Consider the following 24964-nt stretch of genomic DNA (forward strand, 5'->3'; position numbering starts at 1 on the left):
TGCAACAGAGAAATTCGAGGTCACTGACCTAGCTGTGCCTTCTGACATTGGGTTCTTGCAACGCAGGACTGGCTAAGCAGAATTGCAAATGTTTTTTCAAGTAAAATAGTTTTTATATACAGTTAGGTCCATATATATTTGGACACAGGCACAATTTTAGATTTTAGATTTTTTTTCAGATATTTACCAAAACACATTCAAGCTATAGTTATATAATGGATATGGGCTGAAAGTGCAGATTGTCAGGTTTAATTTGAGGGTATGTACATCCAAATCGGAGGAAGGATTTAGGGATTACATCTCTTAAGAAAAGCCACCCCCCCCCTTTTTCAAGGGACCAAAAGTAATTGGACAATTCAAATTCAGAATCAAAATCTGTTTCATGGCCAGGTGCGGGCTACTCCTTTGTTATTTCTTCATCGGTTTAACAGATAAAAGGTCTGCAGTTGATTCTAAGTGTGGTATTTGCATTTGGAATCTATTGCCTTGAACCTACATCGCGCGTTCAAAGAAGCTGCCCATGCAAGTGAAAAAGGCAATTTTAAGGCTTCAAAAATTAAACCAACCCATCAGAGAGATAGTAGCAACATCGGGAGTGGCCAAATCAACAGTTTGGTACATTCTGAGGAAAGAAGAATGCATTGGCAACAGAAAAAAGGCCTGGATGTCCACAGAAGACAACAGTGGTGGATGATTCCAGGATCCCCTCTATGGTAATGAAAAACCCATGCACAACATCCAGGCAAGTGAAGGACACTCTCCAGGAGGTGGGCGTATCATTGTCAAAGTCTACAATCAAGAGAAGACTTCACGAGAGCAAATACAGAGGGTTCACTGAAAGGTGCAAACCATTCATAGGCCTGAAGAATAGAAAAGCCATATTAGACTGCCAAAAAAACAACTAAAAAAGTCAGATCAGTTCTGCAAAAGCATTCTTTGGATGGATGAAACTAAGATTAATCTGTACCAGAATGACGGGAAGAAAAAAGTGTGGCGAAGGCTTGGAACAGCTCATGATACAAAGCACACAACGTCATCTGTAAAACATTGTGGAGGCAGTGTGATGGCATGGGCATGCATGGCTTCCAGTGGCACTGGGTCATTGTTGTTTATTGATGATGTGACAGAGGACTGAAGTAGTGGAATGAATTCTGTAGTGTTTAGAGATATACTATCAGCCCAGATTCAGCCAAATGCAGCAAAGTTGATTGGAAGGCGCTTTACAGAGAAGACAATGATCCAAAACACACTGCAAAAGCAACCCAGGAACTTTTGAAGGAAAAGAAGTGGAATATTTTGCAATGGCCGAGTCAATCACCTGATCTCAACCCAATTAAGCATGCATTTCACATGCTGAAAGCAAAACTAAACATAAGAACAACTGAAGACAGCTGCAGTTAGAGCCTGGCAAAGCATCAGAAAGGAGGAAACCCAGTTTGGTAATGTCCATGGGTTCCAGACTTCAGCCAGTCATTGCCAGTAAAGGATTCTCAACAAAATATTAAACATGAACATTTTATTTATGATTATATTCATTTGTCCAATTACATTTAGGCCCCTGAAAATGACTGTGTATAAAAATGGTTTCAGTTCCTAAAATTTGCACTTGATATTCATGTTCATCCCCTTGAATTAAAGCTGAAAGTCTCCACTTCAAAATTATTTAGATTGTTTCGTTTAAATTTTATTCTGATGGCATACAGAGCTAAAAGTATGAAAATTATGCCTGTGTCCAAATATATATGACCTAACTGTTTATATTGTAACTGTTAAAGCGGAACTTTACCCATAACAACTTGATAAAAATAGTTTTCTTTAGCAAGGGACATACAGTATCTCACAAAAGTGAGTACACCCCTCACATTTTTGTAAATATTTTATTATAGCTTTTCATGTGACAACACTGAAGAAATGACACTTTGCTACAATGTAAAGTAGTGAGTGTACAGCTTGTATAACAGTGTAAATTTGCTGTCTCCTCAAAATAGCTCAACACACAGCCATTAATGTCTAAACTGCTGGCAACAAAAGTGAGTACACCCCTAAGTGAAAATGTCCAAATTAGGCACAATTTGCCATTTTCCTTCCCCGGTGTCATGTGACTCCTTAGTATTACAAGGTCTCAGGCGTAAATGGGGAGCAGGTGTGTTAAATTTTGTGTTATCGCTCTCACTCTCTCATACTGGTCACTGGAAGTTCAACATGGCACCTCATGGCAAAGAACTCTCTGAAGATCTGAAAAAAATAATTGTTGCTTTACATAAAGATGGCCTAGGCCAGTGATGGCGAACCTTGGCACCCCAGATGTTTTGGAACTACATTTCCCATGATGCTCAACTACACTGCAGAGTGCATGAGCATCATGGGAAATGTAGTTCCAAAACAACTATAAGAAGATTGCCAAGACCCTGAAACTGAGCTGCAGCATGGTGGCCAAGACCATACAGTGGTTTAATAGGACAGGTTCCACTCAGATCAGGCCTCACCATGGTCGACCAAAGAAGTTGAGTGCACGTGCTCAGCGTCATATCCAGAAGTTGTCTTTGGGAAATAGACATATAAGTGCTGCCAGCATTGCTGCAGAGGTTAAAGGGGTGGGGGGGTCAGCCTGTCAGCGCTCAGACCATACACCGCACACTGCATCAAAATGGTCTGCATGGCATGCATTCTAAAGATGATGCATAAGAAAGCCCGCAAACAGTTTGCTGAAGACAAGCAGACTAAGGGCATGGATTACTGGAACCATGTCCTGTGGTCTAATGAGACCTAGATACATTTATTTGTTTCAGATGGTGTCAAGTGTGTGTGGCAACAACCAGGTGAGGAGTGCAAAGACAATTGTGTCTTGCCTACAGTCAAGCATGATGGTGGGAGTGTCAGAGTCTGGGGCTGCATAGTGCTTTCGGCACTGGGGAGCTACAGTTCATTGAGGGAACCATGAATGCCAACATGTACTGTGACATACTGAAGCAGAGCATGATCCCCTCCCTTCGGCGACTGAGCCACAGGGCAGTACCCCAAACACACCTCCAAGACAACCACTGCCTTGCTAAAGAAGCTGAGGGTAAAGGTGATGGACTGGCCAAGCATGTCTCCAGTCCTAAACCCTGTTGAGCATCTGTGGGGAATCCTCAAACAGAAGGTAGAGGAGCGCAAGGTCTCTAACATCCACCAGCTTTGTGATGTCGTTATGGAAGAGTGGAAGAGGACTCCAGTGGTAACCTGTAAAGCTCTGGTGAACTCCATGCCCAAGAGGGCTAGGAAGTGCTGTAAAATAATGGTGGTCACACAAAATATTGACACTTTGGGCCCAATCTGATCATTTGCACTTAGGGGTGTACTCACTTTTGTTGCCAGCGGTTTAGACATTAATGGCTGTGTGTTGAGTTATTTTGAGGGGGCAGCAAATTTACACTGTTATACAAGCTGTACACTCACTACTTTACATTGTAGAAAAATGTAATTTCTTCAATGATATCTCATGAAAAGATATAATAAAATGTTTACAAAACTGTGAGGGGTGTACTCACTTTTGTGAGATACTGTACATTCCATATTCATAAGTATGGTACCAACATTAACGTGTGATGTAAATTGGCTCTAGCATTGCTCCTGTTTCTTCTTGCTGGAAGCTGCCATTTTGCTGAAGCCTAGAGCCCATGAGCAGCAGTAAATCTTTAGGCTGTCAGCAGATCAACCACTACAAATTCAGCAGTGCATAAAAATAGAGAGCAACTGAGCATATGCAGAGTACTGTGAGACAGCATGTTTCTGGATTTTAGACAGTATAGACACTTATTTTTAATGTTTTACATAGCTATACCTGCAAAAGGGACCAGCATGAAGTGATCTAGCAGGACTTCATTTTCTGACTAAAGTTCCACTTTAATTAGGTAGCGCTCAGCTTTAGCAAACTTTTACCTAAAGTCCATCTAATACTATTTTAGATGATGCAATCATTTTGTTTTATTTACATCTTGTGCAAGATCAGAGCATCATGTAGCGTTTTTATGGTTCTGAGCCCCCAGCAATGACTCGAAAGAGAATTGCCACATACAAGAACAGATGTAAGCACATGCACCTGATAGAAGCATGGATACTGTGGAAATAAAAATGAAAAATAGTAGGTTATATTGTATGACCATCTTAGATACACAGTGCTTGGAGAATTTCTATAATTGTCCTTATTTCTGCTGCAGTTTCCCTGGACTCGCAAGGGATTCATGAGGACACGTTGGCTAGTCCACAACCGGTATGTATGTCCCAGTCCCCTGGTAATGGCTTTGTCACATGCTTTTCTAACACATGCAGCTAATAACAGCCAAGTGCTCCATATCACAAGGCAATGTGATTCTGCTGTGTGCTGGCAATTGCTGTGATAAATGTGTTTGTATTTGACTCATATCTCTAGTAATGAGCAACCCTTGATCCCAGCACTTCCCTGAGGCTTGATCCACTACAGACATGTCACCCTGCTGCTGTATATGAGTTCATACTTTACCTGTAGTGATACAATGCAGTCTTATATAAGGTCTGGGTTACAGTGGTGGGTAACACACTAGATTTCATTTGTCTCACACTAGGACCCAGCACATTAAGCAGAAGACATTTATTTAAAAAAAATTACAATTTAATCTAATTTGGTATTTCAAATTCTATGGTCTTCCCCAGCAGTATTGTGAAAGACACATTTAGTTACATTTGCTCAGCATCAGTCCCTGGAAATAATCTTAACATGTTGACAATTGCTCCATTATTGTTAGGATATACCCTTATTTATTCAGGTCAGCTGCATAATTGTCTTTTCTTATGTTTTAGGATATTTGATCTTGTGAACCTTCACCTGTTCCATGATGCTTCAAATCTTGTCTCATCTGACTGCTCGCCCTCTGTATATAGCTCCAACCGTAGAAGAGCCTTGACCCATGTACTCACTAGGTAACACACAGCTTAAAAAAGTAAAGTGGCTTTGTTGCTCATCGATGATTCTCACGTTCCTAGTTTAAGCACACTGTGTTTAGGCCTCCAGATGAATGATGGCCGTAGTGGCCTAGCGTGGGTTGTCAGCACCCGGGACAAGACAAGTAATTTGCGCCCTTTAACCCGCGGGATTTTAGCACTTGAGTCTCTTCCACTAGATTAGGTAAAGAAACCCTTACCCACTAAGCACATGTATTGTTTGTTATGAAAATACTGATGTAATTAAAGTAAAATGCATCTAAATACAAGTTTGAATGACCAGCGTGCCCCCTTTCAATGCAGAGAGACCAGCGTGCCCCCTTTCAATGCAGAATTACCAGTGTGCCCCCCTTCAATGCAGAGAGATCATCGTGCCCCCTTTCATTGCAGACAGACCAGAGAGACTTACCTGCAGCGGCGGCTTTTCCTCAGTTCCCCGCGTCTCCGAGTCCTCCCGCCTCCTCCTCGGCCAATGGCATGTGATCGCCTTTCGGGCAATCAGGAAGCAGGTCTCGGACCCGCTTCTTGATTGGCCAGGAGGAGGATCCGTGTGACAATAGCAAATTTTCATTCGCTATTGTCACACAATGGGTGGGCTCAGGGCGCACCTCTCTGCGCCTCGAGTCCACCCTTTTTTGAAGCCTATTAGAGCCTCTGGCTCTAATCAGGTGATTAGAAAAAAAAACCCCACTCTGTGACAGCGCCAGGCTGCTGACTCACTCGCTGCTAAACTGACTGAGCAGTGAAGAGAGGCGGCATAGGCGGGGCTTGGCTTGCAACGCCACCCCACCCTACACCAATGGACAGGTGAGGCACAGTCCAGCCCCGCCCCGACCCGCCATTTTCAGCCATAGGGCGGCTGCGCTGGACATCTCCCAGCCTAAAGATGGAGGCAGCCGCAGACAGTGTGTGAACTGTGTATGTCAGAGTCAGACAGACAGAGTGACACTGCGGATGCGCCCCCCCGTGATGTTGCGCCCGGTGCGGCCGGCCCCCCCTGCACCCCCCACGCTACGCCACTGTGGCCTATGCCCATAGAGCCTCCTCTATAGGCTATTTCACCCATGTCACCAAGAAAGAAATCACATGTGTTAACAGTATTTGAGATGTTAAAGTGTTACTAAACCCACAACAGTAAAATCAGTCTGTATATGCAGTTATGCATGTGTGTTTTGCTCACTTTGGAACCAAAGGGGTTAATCCTAAGCATTGTGTAAAAAGGCTGTTTGATCCTGTCTTTTCTATATCTGCTGACAGTACAGATCCTTGGAGGCACTCTGCTCTGCACATGCCCGGTTTGATGTGTATTGTTTGAGAGTTTTTTTTTTTTCTGGAAGGGTGTATGTGATCAGCACATGGCCAATCAGCACTGTCCAGACAGAGGGTCATGAGTCATGCAGCCTCATAGGACAGTCAGCGGAGAATGAAAACTCCTCCTACAAGCTTTAACCAGTGCTCAGCTAGACACTAATAGAAGTCGCAAGACTGCTATATTCTGCTGATGAGAAAAGATAGTTAGCAGTTTATATTTAGTAAAATAATTGCATTTCCATGTTCTGTGTACTGTGGGAGACCAGATATAGTGAATGCAGGATCCTGGGTTTAGTAACATTTTTAATCTATATGAAGGAGTATGAATTGTAAAAATTTCTTTAATTTAACCACTTTACCACTAGAGCATTTTGCTGTCTTACGTCTGAGCCACTTTTTGCGATTCGGCGCTGTGCGACTTTAACTGACAATGGCGCGGTCGTGCGACGCCATACCCAAATGAAATTTACGTCCTTTTTTTCCCACAAACAGAGCTTTCTTTTGGTGGTATTTGATCACCTGTGCGATTTTTACTTTTTGCGCTATAAACAGCGTAAAGAGCGTAAATTTTGAAAAAACAACAATATTTTTCACATTTTTTTCCCCCCAAAAAAATGTAAAAATCAAAATTTTTTAAACTTTTTGGCCAATTTGTTTTCTGCTACCTATGTTTGGTAAAAAAATTCACAATAAGCGTATTTTGATTGGTTTGCGCAAAAGTTATTGCGTTTACTAACAAAGGGAAAGATTTCTGTCATTTTTGGTGTTTTTTTTTTTTTAACGCGTAATGGCGGCGATCTGTGATTTTTTTTGCGGGACTGCGACATTGCGGCGGACAGATCGGACCCTTGACTGACATTTTTGACACTTTTGGGGGTACCAGTGACATTACTGCAGTAATCAGTACTATATATATGCACTGTTACTGTAAAAATGACACTGGCAGGGAAGGGGTTAATTTTATTGGAGAGGGAGGGGTTAATGTATGCCTGGTGCTTACTGACGTGTGGGGGGGGGGGAGGTGACTGTGTGAGCCAGGGACAGATCGGAGTGTTCAGCTATGCTGAACACTCCGATCTGTCACTCCCTGTCACTTGGGAGATCCGCCCGCCTGTGTAAACACACTAGATCCCCGATGATCGGGGCAGAGCAGCGACGATCGCCGCTGCTCCTCCCCTGGCCCGACTCCCGCTGTGACTGAATACAGCGGGAGCGAGCCTCCGGCGGCGCGCGAGCGCCGCCCACAAGGAGGAGTGTCTGACGACGTAGGTCTACGTCGTCAGACGATAACGAGCCACTTTGCCTCAGTAGTACTACGGTACTCAGTGGCAAAGTGGTTAAAGCATGCCACATGGTTATGATTGTGGTGTCCCTAAATCAATTGATGATTGTCAGGTCTCAGTGATGCCTCAGTAACTGTGCGGGCAGGACAGTTTTTGGTGTGGAGCTTTTGGCTCTAAAGACTTAAGTCAAAACTTGCAGCTCACCTAATGGGCCATACACACTATAAGATTTTCTGAAGACTTTTTCCTTTAGATTTACCAAAACCAGATAATATGAGGTCAAACCTAAACACTTTCAATTTGTATGCAATCTGGCAGGCAGTGGCGTAGCGTGGGTTGTCAGCACCCGGGGCAAGGCAAGTAATTTGCGCCCCCTAACCTGCGGGATTTTAGCACTCGAGTCTCTTCCACTAGATTAGTTAATCTTAGTTGCCTCGGACCCGCTTCCTGATTGGCCAGGAGGAGGATCCTTGTGACAATAGCGAATTTTCATTCGCTATTTCTCACACAATGGGTGGGCTCGGGGGGCGCACTGCTCTGCGCCCCGGGTCCACCCTTTTTTGAAGCCTATTAGAGCCTCTGGCTCTAATCAGGTGATAACCCACTCTGTGACAGCGCCAGGCTGCTGACACACTCGCTGCTAAACTGACTGAGCAGCGAGGAGAGGCGGCATAGGCGGGGCTTGGCTTGCAACGCCACCCCACCCTACACCAATGGACAGGTGAGGCACAGTCCAGCCCCGCCCTGACCCACCATTTTCAGCCCTAGGGCGGACGCGCTGGAGATCTCCTAGCCTAAAGATGGAGGCAGCCGCAGACAGTGTGTGAACTGTGTATGCCAGAGTCAGACAGACAGAGTGACACTGCAGATGCGCCCCCCCAGATGTTGCGCCCGGTGCGGCTGCCCCCCCTGCACCCCCCACGCTACGCCACAGCTGGCAGGCCCTTGCACTACATAGAAAAGGTAAATCTGAAGGAAAAAGTCTTCAGAAAATCTTATAGTGTGTATGGCCCTTTACGCTACATTTGCTCTGGCATTTAGCCACAGGGTGCATCTCAGCTGCAGGTGATCGCTGGATGTGCGAACAGGTACTAATAACTGCGGCCCTCAACAGCCTGTCATTACAGTGCAGAAGCTTGGTGGCCGCTGCTATCAGCATACAACTGTCAAACCCAGCAGCAGGAATCAGCTGAATCCCGCTGCTGGGATTTGAACCTTGGCTATACACCCATGTGAATGTAGCCTAATTGTCCTGTTACACAGGAGTTGATTTCCAAAACTTAAGTGCAAGATCTGGTACAGCTCTGCATGTTAGCCTAGTCAGCTTATAACTTCAGCTTGGCCAAGATATATCCCGGGGAAGTATAGGCCAGTTAGCCTAACATCAGTAGTCTGTAAGATATTGGAGGGAATGATAAGGAACTATATACAAGGCTTTAGTAATGAAAACGGTATCATTAGTAGTAATCAGCATGGATTCATGAACAATCGTTCTTGCCAGACCAATCTATTAACCTTCTATGAAAAAGTAAGCTGCCATCTAGATAAAGGAAGACCTGTAGATGTGGTGTATCTGGACTTTGCAAAGGCATTTGACACAGTCCCTCACAAACGCTTACTGTACAAACTAAGGTATGTAGGTATGGACCATAGGGTGAGTACCTGGATTGAAAACTGGCTCAAGGGGTGGTGATAAATGGGGAGTACTCGGATTGGTTGAGTGTGGAAAGTGGGACCAATCCTGTTTAACTTATTCATAAACGACCTTGAGAATGGGATAACCATAAAAATCTTGGTATTTGCAGACAATGCTAGGCTAAGCAGGCCAATATCTTCTATGCAGGATGTGGTAACCTTACAAGCAGACCTGAAAAAAATAATAGTGCCACAAATACAAACGCAGGGAATCTAGGATGGAAAAGGATCTGGAAGTCCTAGTAGACAAGCTTAGCAATGGCATGCAATGCCAAGCTGCTGCATGCAAAGCCAACAGAACACTGGCATGTATAAAAAAGGAGATTCACTCCAGAGATAAAACGATTATTCTCCCACTCTACAAGACTCTAGTCCGGCCACATCTTGAGTATGCTGTCCAGTTCTGGGCACCGGTCCTCAGGAAGGATGTGCTGGAACTAGACAGAGTCCAGAAAAGAGCAACATAGATAATTAGGGGAATGGAGGACATCAGCTATGAGGAAAGACTACAAGCATTGAACTTATTCTCTCTGGAGAAGAGACGCTTGAGAGGGGACATGATATCATTGTACAAATACCGTACTGGTGACCCTAGCATAGGGAACAAACTTTTCAGAGAAGAGGAATTCAATAAGACACGGGGCCACTCACTAAAACTAGAGGAAAAGTGGTTTAACCTTAAACTGTGTAAAGGGTTCTTTACTGTCAGAGCGGTAAGGATGTGGAGTTCTCTTCCACAAGCAGCGGTATCAGCAGGGCGCATCAATAGTTTAAAAAAACTATTAGATGGGCACCTTAAAGACCACAACATACAGGGGTATACAATGTACGGTTAAAAGCAAACACACACACACATCATAGGTTGAACTGGATGGACTGGTGTCTTTTTTCAACCTCACTAACTATGTTCAGTTAAGCTTTGACAAAAAAGCTGATTGGTTTCTATGCAGAGCTGCACCAGATTTTGCACTCCCCAGCTTTGGTAAACCAACCCCTACAAGCAATACACCAGCTAAAACCCTTAGAACTGCAACACATTCTTATTGAAATATTTTCGATCTTCTCATCTTGGTAACGGCAGAATTTTCAATTTCTAATCTTGTTTGATCCTGATACCATTGTTCAATCAGGACAAATAAAAAGGGTGAATCTTTCCAAAAGGGACATAGACAACCATTTACTATCTGACAAAAGTTTCAACCCTTCCCTACTACAGTATATCCAAAATCCTAAAAAAATTATTGTAAATATACTTTACCACTTAATTCCTAACACCTAATTTTTCCCCTATTACTTACCTATTAAATCATCCCGAAAACATTATCTCCTTCCTATACCTAACTTTAAAACCTAAACACCTTAATCCTTGATGTTAACACCAGCCTAACCCCTAATATAAGTTCTGACTTTAAACAAAGCCTTAAACAAAGCTGATGTGTATTCGTAAATCATACCAGCTTTCACAAAGTATTTTCTAATTTAAGAAAAGGGCTACCCAAACATGTATGAGTATGCAAGCATGGGTGATGATCTGCCATTTCCGTCTCCCATTGGCTTTCTTACAATTTTCAACCATGCACATGCATAGCCTCTCTTTTGAGATTTTTTATGTCCCATCCATCATGACTGTGGCTGACTTTTATTAGCAATTTGCAGAGCAGTAGTGTTGCTCATCTTTAATTTTTTGCATTTTCCATATGTGGAGAAAACAGACCAGAATGACATTACTGGCTGGATGACTAAATGTAAAGCTAAGTGAGAGGCGCTGGAGGGTGGGACCTCAAAACCAATGAAAATGGCAGGAAACTGATTGGTCCAGGATACTATGAAAAATTAATAATCAGATTTCGGTGACCAATAATCTTGAGCTACAAGCCCATTCATTGTAAATCATTTAAAGACCTTACAAAGGTACAAGGCTTGACAATTCCTGTGTTGATCATGCCTGACTGCTGCAAAGTGGCCAAAGCCATATTGGTTCAACGGTGGGAACTCAAGTCTAAACAAAAGCATTTCTACAGTTTCTAATAACAGAGTATGGACTAATCTGTCCCTGTTTTTAAAAATGTAAATGCTGGTTATATGAAAATGATCTGATTTCCTAAACATAACACCCTGAATAATTTATCTGCATCAATCACCTGGTCAGTTTAGATACAAATATTGCTTCAATTGATGTTTAATTGTGGAGAAAACCAGCAAAATGCATGTGATAACTTTTCTTCTACGTCTCTCTCTCTCTGTTCATGGCTTCAATTTTATTTATTTTCCTCATCAGGTTACAGGATGGCTGCAATGTACCATTTTTCCTGTTTGGAGATTTTAATTTCCGTTTGGATTTAAAAAGCCTAATCCAGGTGTGTTTATCACATTGTATATTGTATTTCTGTATACTATGTTCTGTGTGAGGTGTGTTTATCACATTGTATATTGTATTTCTGTATACTATGTTCTGTGTGAGGTGTGTTTATCACATTGTATATTGTATTTCTGTATACTATGTTCTGTGTCCACTGTCCAAGTTTTATGTTGGTTTCTGCAGGCTCAGGGCTGGTCCCCAAGTTTCACTGGAGAGACGGGAAAACAAACTGTACTGTTTGAACAAGATGGGGAGGTAATTCCCACTGACTCTGATTGACTGACACTGTTTTATGCAATTGCCATTTTGCTAACAAAGTCCTACCTCTGTCCCACACTCTGCTACAAATTACGCTGATCTCATCAACTTGAATCTGTACTTCACTGGACTATGTATACAAGCTAACATCTTTGTTGTTGCACTCTGCTTCCTTTTCTTTCCCTGTTCCACTCTGTTCATAAGTTGTTTTCTTTATGAATAAAAGATTTAAAGGGTAAGTGAAGGAAAATAACCAAATCCACATTTTTAATTGATATACTGTATGTTTGCTGTTTTACCTACTACCGTATATACTCGAGTATAACCCGACCCGAGTATAAGCCGAGGCCCCTACTTTTACCACAAAAAGATGGGAAAAATGATTGACTCGAGTATAAGCCTAGGGTGAGAAAGCAGGGTGGCGGGCATGGTACAGGAGAATGCAGGGTGGCAGGCATGGTACAGAAGAATGCAGTGTGGCTGGCATGGTACAGGAGAATGCAGTGTGGCTGGCATGGTACAGGAGAATTCAGGGTGGCAAGCATGGTACATGAGAATGCAGTGTGGCTGGCATAGTACAGGAGAATTCAGGGTGGAAAGCATGGTACAGGAGAATGCAGTGTGGCTGGCATGGTACAGGAGAATTCAGGGTGGCAAGCATGGTACAAGAGGATGCTGGGTTGCGGGCATATTAGTGCGGCTGTGTTTCACTTACCTGTTCCAGAGGTGCCTTCTTTTTAAAAATGGCGCCACCCGGCGCCGAAACGTCAATGCGCACGCGCCGCCACCGCCACTCGGGAAAGCTGGTATACATTCAGCTATTCCCGGCCTGTCCCGAGCGGTGGCGGCGCATGTGCGGTGATATGTATACGCCGGGCAGCGCCATTTTTAAATCTTAAACACGTCAGAGCGGCCAGGAACTTTTTTTTTTTTGTTGACTCGAGTATAAGCCGAGGGGGACATTTTCAGCACAAAAAAATGTGCTGAAATACTCGGCTTATACTCGAATATATACGGTAAATGTTTTGTATTTCTGTTCAGTCAGTCTTCTGATGTCCACACCTCTTGCTGATCTCTTGTCAGCAATTGCCAAATATACATTGTCAACACTTGTTGTAGAGTGCACTAGTGTATTGTGCAAAAGTTCAGTTGTAAGCACAGCCATCTTTTATACAAATAGCAGGTAGTTGTTTCTCCTGATCAGTGTTTCTCAAACTTTTTTCCATCAAGGCACCCTTTAAAAGTCATGGACAATTTCAAGGCACCGTTTAAAAATTATGGACAGTCTCAAGGCCCCCCATTCTAAAATGTAATAACTATTCTAATAGTTTTACATAATGCAGCAACACCCACAAGCCCAAGTAGGACACCCATTGTTAGAGGTGAAATTTGGTCTTCCAAAGCTAATACACTTTTTCAACCTGGTACTGACTAATATTCCAATGTTTCTCCATCACTCAGCTAATGTGACCCCACCGCTGATGGAGAGGGGCAGTAGAGGGTTAAACAAGGATTCTATGCAGGCGACTGACATCCTCCTTATAAACTGATGACGCCATTGGTCGTTAGGAAGCCAGGAGCTAGAAGGTTTTAATAGTGCATGAAAATCTGCAACTTAGTGTAACTAAAAGGCAGCCTTCATCCACACGCCAGCTTAAATATAGTTTTTGGGAAGTTTTTAGGCATTTTGCCAAGGCACCCCTGAAGAAACCTCAAGGCATCCTGGTTGAAAAAGGCTGCTCTAGATTATTTGTGGTTTTACCCTAACCAGAGCTATACCTCCCCACACTATTAAAGCTCAAATGCCCTCTATATTGCAGACCAAAAGCTCTGCAATGAGCAAAGCTCATGCTGCCTACTGAATGGAGAGTCCAATGAAAACAAAGGGGCATCCAAGAGGCGCTGGAACTTTGATATGGGTTTAAACAAGGTAGTGAGAGGGCAAGAAACATTTGAAGAGCCCAATGGCTTAGGTTAGGTTGCTCACAAAAGGCAAGGCTCCCCTACTGTTGGTACTCCAGCAGGTTACCAGGAAAAGATGTGCATATATGGAAGGAGTGCCAGACCAAAAAATAAGAGTGCAAATTTATTTATTAATGTTGTGTTAAAAGACAGCCTTTTTGGTCTGATGCTACTTCCATTTATGCACGTCTTTTACTGATTGGAGAGCTCTGACTCAGCAGGGGGCATTATGGACCTCTACAATGAGACCATGGCTCCCACAGAGAGTAAGGGTTCCTCTCTACAGCATGCTGGCAGCACACAGGCTTTTCTACTAAAACTCGCTATACCTCGAGTAGCCCTGCTGGCCCCACTGTATTCGACAACAGTCATTCAATAGACATTTGTCAAAGGTTCCTGCTGGAAAATTTTCAACCAAAAAGAAGCTGCATCCAATCAGATAAAGCTGCCGTCAATGGATGGAGGAACTAGTTAGATTTTTATTTGTTCAGCCCACAAGCTAAATGAAAGTAATCTAATCGTGTATGACCAGCTTAAGTCTGTGACTGTTTAAAAAAGAAACTGTAAGACTGTGAACATATTTTGTTTTGATGCATTATTCTTATCCTTCAGTAATAGATTGGCAGTCCCCTATTCCTTACATCTCTGAGTTATGTTCCTTTACTTATAGCTTTTTATGATTACTCAATAATAGTTTTTCCTGCTTCTCCTTTATAGATTTCCTTTCCTGCCTCTTCTTGACCTTACTTGCCATTTCTTCATTGATATCCTGACCAACCTACACCACTGGTACTATTCTCTGCCCTTCTTTACTGATACAGATACAGGGCTTTTTTTCAGCTGTAACTCTGGCTTTGGCCCTCTGCTCCCTGCTCACCACTATCACTTGTAAACACCGAAGTCTGGCTTCTGTGATTACAAGTGACAGCTTGCCTCCCAATGGCTGCCACAGATCTGATCTCCGGAGCTGCTCCCACAGGACGTGCAGGATGGGGACAAGGTAGTTTCAGGTGCCTGGGGTGCAGTGAAGATGCCAACATCCCCACTGGATGATCTCCCTGCAAGTGAGAGAAGCGGAGCTACCTACAGTGAGCAGGGAGGTACTAGAGCCAGCTGGGTGCTTCAGCTTAATACAGCAACAAAAGTAGGACATGTGGAAGATGGTGGAACAGCTGCAGGAGAGGTGTGAGGGCCACATGAAATGGCCTGGGGGGCTGCATTCGGCCCGCGGGCCTTATGTTTGACACCTGTGAAATAGACAGTTCTGACTTTCATACTTTTTGACACATTAACTCTTCACTAAGTGATCACTAAGGCCCAGCCATACTTGGTTTGAACAGTTAATGGGCACGCTTAATGTTCCAAGTTGATAGATCAACTTGGGTACAACCAGCCTGCTGGATTCCCTTGTAAATATTGCTAGCGGCTGCCATAGCCGCTAGCTATAATCACTGTCTTCTCCCTGCGGGGTTTGCTCCCCCTCCTGGAGCAGACAATTGCTTGGCAGGAGGGATTCCTCTATCAGCACTGTCTGTATTGATGGGGGGATCATGCAAATTTCTTTGCAGGAAAGAACTTCACACCATGTATAGCCTGCCTAACTCCTTCAGTCCTCACTTACTTTCCCTTTCCATCTCCCATTATTGACCTGTCTTGTCGCTGTCACTTCCTCCCTCTTCAGGTTCAGCTTGTCATGAAGTGTAAAAAGTTTGAATATCAGAACGTGCAGATATTTCAGGATGACAGTGAACATATGGTAAGACTTGTGTTACAGAAGTAGAATACGGAGAACTGTGTTCAGTAACATGTACGGTGTATACATTTTATATAGATTTGCATTTTACCCATCTGACTTTGTCTCTAGCTGCTGCGCTTTGACCATGAGCCAGTCGCATTTCTAAATGAGCTGACTGAGGTCCAGATCTCTTTCCCACCGACGTAAGAAATATTTCTCTGCAGTTGCCAGATGTCTTTTATTACGTGAAATAATACAAAGTAAATGTTTGTGTTATTGGTTGTTGGAACACTGATCTTGTGCTGTATTTATTCCCAGTTACCCATTCAGTGAAAATGTTACAGAAGCTGCAGAATTCATGGGTACACGATGCCCAGCATGGTGTGACCGCATCTTGATGTCTCACCCTGCCCGGGCTCTCATTCAGAAGGTTAGTATTCTGTGTGGTTTCTTCTCTGTTGTCCTTAGAACGCCTCCCCCTGCTCATACTCACCCTTCTCTTTTCTGTAGGGTAAGGAGGGGGAAGACTGCGTTAGGTATCAGAGGATTGGAGGAGACATCTGTATGGGCGATCACAAGGTGAGAGCAAGGAAATGAAAATATAATTGATATGTCATGGCATCCATAGTGGTTCAAAGACACTAATGGGCTCTTCATCTATCTCTCTAGCCTGTGTATCTCTACTTTGAGATGGAGTCACCATTAGAACTGCCTGACAACTGACAGGTAATAGTTAACACTTCTCACAACAGACCTAACATACCAATGTTCCTAGGAAAAGATATTCTCAGGTCTGTGTTACAACCAACAGATCTTCCCTTTATTCTCCCAAAGTGCAAGGAAAGGGAAAATGTGATTGGCTGGTATGAGCAACACAAACATAATCACTTCTTTTCTTGCATCTGGTGATAATTAGGGTGCAATGTCATCATCTACTGCATACATAGGTTTTTGCTTACAGCGCATCTAAACCCAAAAGCAAAAATGTAATAAATAGCAGCTTACCAGTCATTAGCTAGTTTACTTTAGACTTGTTTTCCTTTATTTTTACCTTTTAATCCTGCCAGTAAGTCTGTTATTTTTAACCTACTTTAACAGCCTGAGCTGTCCAGCAAAAGTGGTAGTTAGCAGGTTTCGACAAACCATTTAACACTGACGAGTGCTTACAATGTTCAAATTGTATTCATTTAGCTAACCTCAAAAACAAAGAAATACTATTAATTAATTTTTTAGAAAGTGTTAGTTAGAGTTAATCTTCAGTTTATTAGGCACTTATGTAAATGCCATCGAAATCTACTAGTCCATTTAACACTACCCTCTCCACAGGGTGACAATCCTGCTGTCCAAGGGTGGATACGCTGTTCCTCCATAAATAAGTGGAATAGTGAGTGTAACCACCTTAGGGGCTGGTTCAGACCAAATGCAGTCCAGTGTGTTTTTCCTTCTGCATCAAAAACACATGGATAGTGGATTATATGGGTTCCAGTGGCCTAGTTCACACCAGTGCGGTCAGTTTCTTTGTGTTCCAGTGCAGAAAAAAATGTAGAACATGCTGCATTTTTTCTGCACTAAACTGTACTGCACGCCAAACTGTACTGTACAATGCAGCAGAACGCATCTAAACACATAAAAAATGCATTCAACTAAAAAAATAAAAATAACCAAGTTTGTGTGGTGTGAATTGCCCCTAAAGCAGGACAAGTCTTGCTGGTCGGATTACCAGATTAAATAAAGGAAAAGCTTAAAAAAGTAAACTTGCAGCCATCACATCTAAGAACTAGCAAACTGCAATATACTGTATACATTTTTTGTTTTTTTGGGTTTAGATATGCTTTTATTCACTTTGATTGTGCCTAGGACAATAGTAATTTTGTATAAAAAAAATGTCGATCAGCTTTTGTCGTTCCATTTCCAAGTGATTCTGTACACACATTATGACAGTTCTGGAACTTTGAAACTATACCTTCTGATAAAAAAAAAATGCAAGGTGGCAGCTTTTTATTGCAGAAGAGACATGCAATGTTCTTTTCTGAAATAAAGCAAGCGTATCTGCTTGTTCTCAATCTTCTGTTGAATCAGGGGCGTAACTACAGGGGTTGTAGGGGTTGCAATTGCAACCGGGCCCCACAATCCAGGGGGCCTGTGCGGCTCCCCTGTACGCCTGCATAGGAGGGGGCGGGGGCAGCAGGTAGAGAAATCACTGTCCTCCTTTTTCCTCCTGTAGCTTCAGGAGGAAAATGGAGGAGATTGGTTCCTCTGTTTGCTGCCCCCGCCACTCCTCCTATCCAGTTCCCTTGTGTTCTGCTGTCTCTGGGCCCCTGTGGGCCCCAGGATCAGTGGGAAGAGCCCCAGGCTTAAAGGGAAGGGCCCCGGCCAGGGGTCCAGGGGGCCCTTCATGGTTTCTTGCACTGGGGCCCCTAAGGTACTAGTTACGCCTCTGTGTTGAATATACATATGTTCTGGACATGGTGCCAGTGTAGCAGGATGAAGAACCCCCATATGTATGCGCAGGAGTAATGTCGTCCCTGCTGGCCAATCAAAAGGCCGAAAAACTGATACCCAGAAGAAGCCTGAGGAGAAGATGCTGGTGGCTGGCGAGGGATCCAATGACCGCACTGCTGGAACAGAGGTGAGTATTCTGGGGACTTTGGTTCCCCTATAGGAAATTTTTATAATTGAGGCCTGCATTGAGCTATAAAGAATTCAGAGTACTACTACTGTTAACATCCCTTGTCCCCTTTCCACCTCCAAGAGTTCTCTTGCACAATTTAGCCACAAATGTCCAGAGGTAAACAGAAGAAGAAAAAAAAAATCACAATAATGATTTTATATGCTTGGGAGGCCTAATCTCTCGAATTTACCCAGATTATCTGTTATTCACAATCCCTTTTTTTACTCCAGGATTTAAATCACCTAGTGCAGGGATCCTCAAACTACGGCCCTCCAGCTGTTGCGAAACTACACATCCCATGAGGCATTGACAATGACATTCACAGACATGACTAGGAATGATGGGAATTGTAGTTCCTGAACAACTGGAGGGCCATAGTTTGAGAACCCCTGACCTAATGCCTTTAGGCACTGGATTGACTAAAAAACGAAGCCCCTTCCATACCCTACTTATCACAAATAAAATCCTTGAATCCAAATGTAGAAAAGACAATCTACATTCCCCAGGGCTTATTTCCCTCCTATATAATATCCTCATATCTAAATACACTCTAGAACCACCAAAGTATGTTAGCAACTGGCAGCAAGATCTAAATATGAAATTAGAACAAGAAGAATGGGATCAAATTTGGAATACTGCCAAGTCCTGCTCATGCAATGGATCAGCAATTGAGACTAACTACAAGATATTGCTTTAGTGGTATACGTATGGTATACGCATGGTGCCTATCAGGCTAGCTCATTTAACCCTGGTGCTTCCTCATCTTGGTGTTTGTAGTTGTTCGGACATGGGCACATTTCTCTACAACTGGTGGACTTCTTCTGTGGCCCACAGATTGTGGTTGTAGGTGTACGGAATCCTGTGCACCCTCTTGCAGAAGAGGCTTCCTATGTAATCTCACAAGGAACTCCTCAAGGGAAACCCACTGGGATTTCCAAACACCAATTTAAACTCATGACCCATGTTCTAAATGCCATGAAGGAAACAGTAGCAAAAGCTTGTGTATTACCCTCCTAGGTAGGTGCTAGAAGAGAGAATATTGTTTTTTGGATCTTACTGCTTACCAGAGCGATTGCCAGGTAAATTTATATTGCTCTCTGCCTACCAGAGAGCAGGATCTGTTAGTGAGATCTGCTCATGGTGCTCAGGTGCAGCTTAGGTTGTCTGAAGTGTTTCACACTGGTCCAATAGGGAGGCATATTGGAAAGTGGGAGGAAACCTGACAAATGAGTGCACAAGCATTTAGTACAGCCCTGGTGATTGGCAGAGGAAAGTACCTCGGCGCATGCTGGGATACTGTATAAATGCCAAGGGCACATGTGCTTGGGGTCTTTCAGCTTGAAAGCGGAAATAAAAACAAAAAGCAGAGCGCCTCTAAGTGTTATCAGTTCAATTAAAAGGGTAAGGCAGGTACAGGAAAACTGCTCATATTTAAAACAGTATAAAATACAGTAGCTCATCTGTTAGGTGGTCTGCAGGAACACAGGGGTCCATGGCTGGATGTTGTGGCTCCAAGAGGTGGTAAAGGGGATGGTGAAGGAGGGAGATGCCTGGAGGGCCAAGAGACCAGATAGTCGGATGGCCGGCAGCTTCAGGAGGGTGTTCTGTTCCTGAGGGAGAGGCCTGGTGAGCCGAGGGACCATTTGGTAGGATGGCCAGCGGCTTCAGAATGAAGCCCTGCTCCTCAGTACATCCAGCAATGACAGACAGGGGAGCCCAGCATGACATATCCAGCAGCCAATCCCACAACGCGTTTCCGAGCGTGCACAGTAGCCTCACAGGGCGCTCCTTTCTCAAGTGCAGTGGCGTGACACAGAAGAGCTGAACAAGTTTATAGGAAGACAGCACACAAGCTGGGCGGATGCAGATGGACTTAAAGCGGCCATTATAAATGGGCTAAACAGTGGGACCACAATACTTAAAGCTGCAATAAGAAGATGTAACAAACAAACAAAAAACTAAGGGTGGAACTGGAAAAAAAGGGGGGGGGGGGCATAAATGAATGTTCTCATATTAGAAAGCAAGACATAAAAGGGGGGGGGGCAGCCAAACACAGAGGCACATACATGCATATATATAAGGGACAGAGTTTTATACAATCGCATAAAAAATCGTATAAATATAAATCGCATAAAAATAAATTGCATAAAAGTAAATAGACTTATATAAAAGTATGTGTGTAGGCATACATATCAAAGAAGCACTTTATATGATAAATGCTAGGAGAAAACTACATATAACAATCTGAAAATGTAATCAGAACAAAGAAGAGGAGTAACAGATGGGCAGTAAAACAGTGAAAAAAGGCGAGGAAAGGGGGGGTGGGAGATTAAGGGGAAACAACGATAAAAGGAAAAGGGGGGGAAGGGGAAAGGGGGGGCAGGGAAAAGAGCAGGGGGGGATAAGTATATGGAGGGAGAGGGGGGAGGAGGGGAAGGAAAGTGAGGGACGGAATACAACATACTTACAGACGAGATGAGGTCATGAAGAATATACCTTATATCAAAAAGTAGTACATGGTGCTACGAGCCTGAGGACAAGTGCATATAGAAAATGGTTATTTGACAAGGTAAAAAGACACACATTGGCTCTAATCATAATATGGTGTTAACATCTAACTCTTCATTTAAACTATTGGGTGAAAGTGAATCGAGGGTATAGATCCAAAAAGTCTCTCGTGTGCATAATTTGGCAAATCATTCGGCCTCAGATGAAAGTTTGGGGATGGACTTTATTACCCAAACCTCAAATCCTGATGTGGACTTATTGTGGAACTCGAGGAAATGTCGTGGTACAAATATGTTGGTCACAGCCCTCCTCCACAAACCTACGATGGTGACCAAATCGTTGCCGTAATGGGCGGATGGTGCGACCAACATAGAGTAGTCCACAGGGATAGGTCAGGCAGTAGACCACGTAATCAATAGAACAGTTGTAGAATTTTTCCAAACGGTAAGTTTTATTCTTATGGGTGAACAGTTTTTTTACCATGTTGCACAAAAGCACATGTTTTGCATAAAGGCTTGTTACATCGGTACATACCCTTTAAGGGAATGAGGCACAATGGATTATGGGCTTTTTTGGTCTTGAGACGACTGGGTGCAATTTTGTTTTTTAGGGTAGGGGCCCTACGGTAAGTAACTCTAGGTTTGTGACCTAAATTGGGTAAAAGATGGGGGTCCTGTAGTAGAATGTTCCAGTGTTTCTGTAGTATGGATTCCATTTTCCTGTAGGGGCAATGGAATCTGGTGATAAACCTTGGAGTGGATTCATCATATTTAGATGTATTTTTGGGGGTTTACCAGGCAGAAGGTGGCGTAGGCTTGATCGACCAATTGGTTAGGGTAACCCTTATCCCTAAACTTGGCTCTCAAGGCGTCACTCTGTGTGATGTAATCTATATCCCTGGTGCAGTTCTGTCTAAGGTGACAAAACTGCCCTTTAGGTATATTGTTTACCCACTGGGGATGATGAAAACTACTATAGTGTAGGTATGAGTTGCCGGTGGTAGGCTTGGTGTAGTTGTGGGCAAAGATGGAGGTGCCTTCACTACCCAGCTCGAGGTCCAAGAAGGCTAGATGAACTGCATCACAAACAGAAGTAAAGGTGAGACCGAAGTCATTGGTGTTGCAGTGGATGACAAAATCATCAATTGAGGATGGAGGACCGTCCCAGAAGAAGATGATATCGTCTATATATCGGCCGTAAAAAACTAGATGTTGGGCATCTCTCCAAAAAATGATCCTCCAGTTGTTCAGGAGCGTCAGTTTCCATCATGCCTAGTCATGTCTGTGAATGCCAGAGCTTTACAATGCATCATGGGATGTGTAGTTCAACAACAGCTGGAGGGTCTAGAGGAAACAGGTGTTGTCCCCTGCTGGGCTTGTAGGTGAATTAACTTTGAGTCTTCAGGGAGGTGACAGTTTTATCGGCACGGTGTCACTTCTGGTCTAGAGCTTGTTTTGTCCTTTTAAAATTCTAATTGAGGAACATCTGTCAATGATTGAGTACTGATTAAGGGAATACAATATCTGTAATTCTACTGAATTAAACTACATCTACAATCATACTACTTCACATCATGTCATATTTCAGCTATTGGCAAAACTAGCCTACTTTTGCTTTTATGTTACAGATCTCTGTCTGTATTACCCATAACAACCAATCATATCCTTCTCATAATCCCAGTGCAGTATTCCTGCCATATTTATTCCTGAGAACACATGTCAAACTGATTGTGAAATATCAGTTTTGTGTGGACAATGAATTCACCAACAGGAAAATGACCACCTTTTATTTTCTCTTTACAGGCAGACAACCGGATCACACTACAGATAAATGACACCACGGCTCGCTGCATCAGATAACTTTTTCTATGTTACCCCCAGAGGTAGCCTTATTTAGGGATATCTTTTACAATCATCTATATTTATAATATTGTTTTGTTTTATTTAAAATACAATTTGTATAAAGTGCTCTTACTGTAAACATTTCTCTTTGTGGGTTTTATTTAAAGTGGAACTCCGGGCAGACAGCAAAATACACAGACATACAAATAATGGGTCTGTTTTACCTGCCAAATATATTGCAAATTGCCTATTGTTTGGATGTGGTGCCACACATATTTGAGTCATGTCCCATACCTTGTTGTGCATTTACCTGCCAAATGTCAATCCACATCTGAGATGTTCAAAGGTCTGCCATACAGTACAACCCTGTCCGGGCAGGGAAGAGACCTGATTTTTATCTGCTGCAGTCCAGTAACTTTTACAGGTCTTGTTCATCCCAGAGCTGTGACCGGACAGTCAAAGGAGATGCAGCAGACTGATGAGCTCATCTGTTTTTCACTTGGCTCTCTTCTCCTATCAGCATGCTTCATTGCACTGCTTCCCCTCCCTTAAGGGCCGTACACATGGGCCAAATATCAGCTGGCATCGGCCGGTTCGATAGAAACTAGCAAGCGTTGGCCCGTGTGTACAGCAGGCAATCCGACAGTTGTTCAGCCGGCATCTGTCAAAGGGGCATGACCAGAAAAAGGTCTGCCGATCAGCATCTGATTAGCACTCTCAGCCAATGCCTGAGAGCGCTGACCAGTGTGTTCTGGCGGAGGGGGCATCAGAACACAATAGTGTAGCAGGGGGAGAACGCTGTACTGTACTAACATCAGATCATTAGTACATCGGCTCCTTCTGAGCTCTTTAAATTTTTTTTCTTACAGCCCGCTGGGTTGAATAAAAAAAACTAAAAGTGTGTACCAGGCTTTAGTCTGAGCCCTGCTGCACAGGAACCACAAAAAAACTGATAAGTTAATTTCAGATAATACTCTGCTTGCAAAACAATGACAACAGTTTGCTTACAACAAATGATGTATTCATGATTACAAAGCTGTGCTAAATTGTGCCTTTTATTCCTCCCTGAAGTTCAGCTTTTAGGATCTATACTATACATACATTGTACAGTATATGTACAAGATAACTTGTCTGGGTTTGTGCGGCAGTGGCCAGCGGTGGGACAAGGATCAGGTGTGGTGACAGCTTTTATAACCTGTGACAGATGGGCTGCTCAGGATGACCGAATGCCTATTAATCTGCTGCTGTCAAAGCCGTTGTTTGCTTCTTTCCTCAAAGCAACGATAAGGAAAATATAAGAACATGTCGTACATATGTCAACACCGGCAGTATATGCTTCAAAATCTCAAACACAAGCTTTGTGTACTTTATAGACACCTCACACAACCTCACTATAAAGTGCTCCATTGCAGTGTTACAAAATAAGAAACTATAGATCACTGGTAGGCAGCCAAGTGCACTTTGGGGCTCCATTCTACACCCCCCTTTTCTCTTAAGGGCCTAACATGTCCTTTTTTTTCTACGTCCTATTTATTAAATTAAAAAGGGAAGAGTGCTGTAACACCCCTTAATGAAATGATCCTATTATAAATGAAACTGAAAATGCTAGGTTCCTGGCTGCTATACTGATCCTCTTGCTTCAGAACTTTTTATTACGGTTTTACCTATACCAAGTATGTGTATGTAAGGTATTTTTAAAAACCGATACAATATTTGTAGTAAGTAGTAACATACAAACAAACATCTCACATAGTGTAGCACATAGATGAGAATGAGATGCTCTTTGGGGTTTAGCTATGGAAAATGTTTCCTTTGCAGCAAGATGATCATTGACAAACGTTTCTAAAAGTTAAAGTAGTATTAAAGTGTTACTAAACCCAGGAGCCTGCATTCACTATATCTGGTCTTCCACAGTTCACAGGACATGGAAATGCAACCGTTTTAGTAAATATAAATTGATAAATACCTTTTCTCATCGGCAGTATAGAGCAGTCTTGTGACTTCTATCAGTGTCAGGTAAAGCTTGTAGGAGGGGTTTCATTCTACTCTGACTATCCTATGAGGCTGCAGGAACCCTGACCCTCTGTCTGGACATTCCTGATTGGCCCTGTGCTGATCACATGCACCCTCCCAAGAAAAAAAAAAATCTCTCTAGCAATACACACCAAACTGAGCATGTTCAGAGTGCCCTCAAGGCTCTGTATTATCAGCAGATGGATTGGGAACAGTAAAAGAAGGGGAGAATCAGAGAAGACAGGATCAAACAGACTTTTTACACAATGCAGAGGGTTAATTAGGTTCCACAGTGAGCATAACAAGCATGCTTTACTATATATATATATATATATATATACACAGACTGATTTACTGTTGTGGGTTTAG

The 24964-nt window shown here is 43.0% G+C and overlaps 1 protein-coding gene across 4 annotated transcripts in view; it reads left to right on the top strand.

Annotated features, from left to right (window-relative positions):
* Nucleotides 1-22721, top strand: part of LOC309551983 (inositol polyphosphate-5-phosphatase A-like) — a 76054-nt gene extending 53333 nt beyond the window's left edge. For all 4 annotated transcript variants that reach the window (XM_082252722.1, XM_082252724.1, XM_082252725.1 and 1 more), the window contains 10 exons: nucleotides 4200-4252; nucleotides 4819-4938; nucleotides 11527-11605; nucleotides 11791-11862; nucleotides 15509-15583; nucleotides 15692-15765; nucleotides 15881-15992; nucleotides 16073-16141; nucleotides 16232-16288; nucleotides 22544-22721. In XM_082252722.1, coding sequence (XP_082108848.1) covers nucleotides 4200-4252; nucleotides 4819-4938; nucleotides 11527-11605; nucleotides 11791-11862; nucleotides 15509-15583; nucleotides 15692-15765; nucleotides 15881-15992; nucleotides 16073-16141; nucleotides 16232-16285 — 708 coding nt within the window. In that variant the 3' untranslated portion in view covers nucleotides 16286-16288; nucleotides 22544-22721. The remainder of the gene's footprint in view (nucleotides 1-4199; nucleotides 4253-4818; nucleotides 4939-11526; nucleotides 11606-11790; nucleotides 11863-15508; nucleotides 15584-15691; nucleotides 15766-15880; nucleotides 15993-16072; nucleotides 16142-16231; nucleotides 16289-22543) is intronic.
* The last annotated feature ends 2243 nt before the right edge of the window (nucleotides 22722-24964 follow it).

Source organism: Pelophylax lessonae, assembly GCF_965119305.1.
Source record: "Pelophylax lessonae genome assembly, chromosome: 4".
Classification (NCBI taxonomy): domain Eukaryota; kingdom Metazoa; phylum Chordata; class Amphibia; order Anura; family Ranidae; genus Pelophylax; species Pelophylax lessonae.